Source organism: Nestor notabilis, unplaced genomic scaffold (genome assembly GCF_000696875.1).
Source record: "Nestor notabilis isolate BGI_N333 unplaced genomic scaffold, ASM69687v1 scaffold4592, whole genome shotgun sequence".
Lineage (NCBI taxonomy): Eukaryota > Metazoa > Chordata > Aves > Psittaciformes > Psittacidae > Nestor > Nestor notabilis.
This window is the reverse complement of record NW_009918627.1, coordinates 135,467-138,251: the sequence shown is the minus strand read 5'-3', so window position 1 is coordinate 138,251 and position 2,785 is coordinate 135,467. Positions and strand designations below refer to the sequence as shown.

The following is a 2,785-nucleotide window of genomic DNA, read 5'->3' as shown; positions in this document are numbered from 1 at the left end:
TAGGCTTGCTCAGTATAGGTTTATTAAACAGCACGTAAGTGGTGCACCATGAACAGGAGAGATCTAAAAAAAAAAATGCCAGCAAGCAAAAGAAGAATTTACCCACCTCCTCCTAGCCCCTGGGACACAATTACTCAAACAAAAGAACAGGTTTGATCCTTGCTTCAGGTGCATGTGTATTTTCTATCAGCAGCCAGAAATAGGACCAAGTCAAGAGGGATAAGGAGAGCAAAGACTCACCGGCCGTTGTCACGCCCCACGCCCCAGACTCTGATGCTCACAATGGGCTGCGAATGAAGAACTGTGCGGTCCATGGGATCGATCAGGTTCAGCATGTCATTTTCCAGTATAAGGTACATGTCTTTGCCCTGCAACCCCAGACAAAGTACAGTTACACAGTACATCCCCCTCTCAAACTGAGATCAGTGTGTGTTATGCCTATGCAGTTTAGACTTGCTTAATTTACTCTAAGTTTCCATTTGTTCCAAGACTAATTGAAAACAAGTTCATCTGCTTCTGGTGTGAAAAAGATCCAAGAGGGTGTCTTGCTACCACTATATTTTTAAACGATCCCAAAAAGCTTTGATGTCTTTTAACTGCAACTGCTTGACTCATTCAACCCCAAGTTATTCAACAAATTATGCGTTTACCATTCTCCAGTAAATTCTTTCAAACATATGAGAAGTCAAGAACTGTCTTAATAGTAATAGCTTACATCAAAACCTGTACTCTGGAGGCAGAGTTTCTTCCTTCAAACAATGTGTTTTGTTTCCATAAACCTTAACTAATGGGTCATGGGAACAGACAGCAATTTGTACATGTCAAGGATTTATAGAATACTCTTTGAAGAAACATTAATTAAAGGGGAAAAACCTAGCATTAAGACACAAATGTGAATTCTGCCAGTGACTGCAGAATCCTGGAGCCAGGATTTGTCCCTAATTCTTCTCGCATGTAAGAACAAGGAGAAGGCTTTTTCCCCTTAGAGGAAACAAATTTATAGAAGCAATTTTTTCTTTTGATGCTAATTCACAAATGCTAATCTTCCTCCTATACCTAGTATTTGAAGAAGGTCTGCTACCTCTTTTATCATATCTAATAGCTCTCTTCTCAGGGACTGTACACCTACTATGCAGAACACAAAATCCCACAAAAATCATGTAAGTCTATTGCAAGATGTAAGACAAGCTCCTGCTGATAAGAAGGTAAAAGCTATCAGCTAGATACAGAGTAATTTATTTCCTTTCTATTGTGCCAGAATCTATAAATGAACATGAAGCATGGAAAGGGTCTGACTTCCTACTGACAAACGTTTCAACAACTACCTTTTTCTTCACCTCAGTGACACAGAAACTCTCTTCCCGCTTGGTTACAGTGGCTCGGATCTTAACGACATCTAATTTTGTGTCTAAGACATACATTCACACCACCCTGGGATGGCCTGCGTCCAGGGTTTCCAGGCTAGACAGCAAGGAGCGGGCACTGCTGATCACCTCGCACCCCCAAATCTCCTAACAGGGATTCAAAGGGGAACTGTGACACAGAGCTGGTAGCGCAAGCACTGAGAGGGGTTATGCAGAGGTAGGGGACATGGGCTGGTTATGCAGTGCCAACACAAGAACATTTTGCCTGACGAAAAAAGTACAGCTGTAGCTGAGATGCAAGGCTGGATACAAGGGCTGCTCCTAGAAAAGCAGAAACAGATGTAGCTGCTATAACCATGCATGGAAATGGTCGAATCAGCAGCATTGAGATGCTTGTGGCATACAGAAAGAAAAACATGGGTGATAAAAAACAAAAGCCAGGATGACACCAGGCAGGCCAGGATGGCTAAGGAAACCAAACAGAAAACAGTCATCACAAAGAAAAAGGGTGAGAAATCTGCTCAGAGAACAGAAGCAGTAAACAGATTGTGTGAAGAATGTTACCAAGTGTCACAAAGATTGCTTTTTGGACCCATTTTCTACCTATGTATTTGTTCCAGAATGAAATTATTAAAAGAAAGTAAAATCTGTTCATTTTCAAAATACACTGGGATTAGGGTAATAAAACTGAATACAACTTAGCTGGAAAAGATTGGAGAATAGGCAGATAAGCAACATAAATCGTAGGAAATTATCCTTGCAATGCTCAAGGGGTAGCTTGGCCGCAGTCAGAAGCAATATATTTTGCTATGTTTTGTTGCCTTATTGTACAAAAGCTATTTTAGAGATAAAACCACTGTATAGGGCAAGAAGAAATTATTTAGACAGAATGGGAGCTTGAACATGGGCCTCAGTGTCTCAGACTCCTGGAGAGCTGCAGGGACCTGATGGTCCAAGATGAGGAAAGGGAAGAGCCACATGGAGAAAGTGAACAACGAAGGTAGGCTCAACCCCAACAGTCCTTGACGGAAGTGTTATAAATGGCAGCATATAGGTCGATGGCAACAATGATCCTTTTTCATGTAAGTGAATTTGTAGTATACATGAATAGAATGCATGGTGAAGTGGCAACACAAACAGATGAGTTTTTCTTCTTAGATTTTACTACAGAACCATGGAATATAAGAACTTACAGGGAATTTCTTTTGGAAGGGAGCAAAGGGCATGAAATCCCACCTTAAAGCCAGTGACAAAGCTTCTGCAACAGGGTCAGTGTTTTACTCAGGGTGTGGGGTTTTTTGTGTTTTGAAATCATGAGAACTTGGGGATGGTCCCAGCACAAATTTCACTTTCACTACATTCCAGCTAAAATAAATCTTTAGCCAATCTTAAAACTGTCTCTGCAGTCATCAGTTCTAGCT

General features: G+C 41.1%; 1 protein-coding gene across 1 annotated transcript in view; it reads right to left on the bottom strand.

Annotated features, from left to right (window-relative positions):
- Positions 1 to 236: 236 nt before the first annotated feature.
- The window catches only part of LOC104402033 (amyloid beta A4 precursor protein-binding family B member 2), a 58,450-nt gene continuing 55,901 nt past the window's right edge, over positions 237 to 2,785 (bottom strand). Inside the window, exon 8 of the mRNA XM_010009800.1 lies at positions 237 to 368. Coding sequence (XP_010008102.1) covers positions 237 to 368 — 132 coding nt within the window. The remainder of the gene's footprint in view (positions 369 to 2,785) is intronic.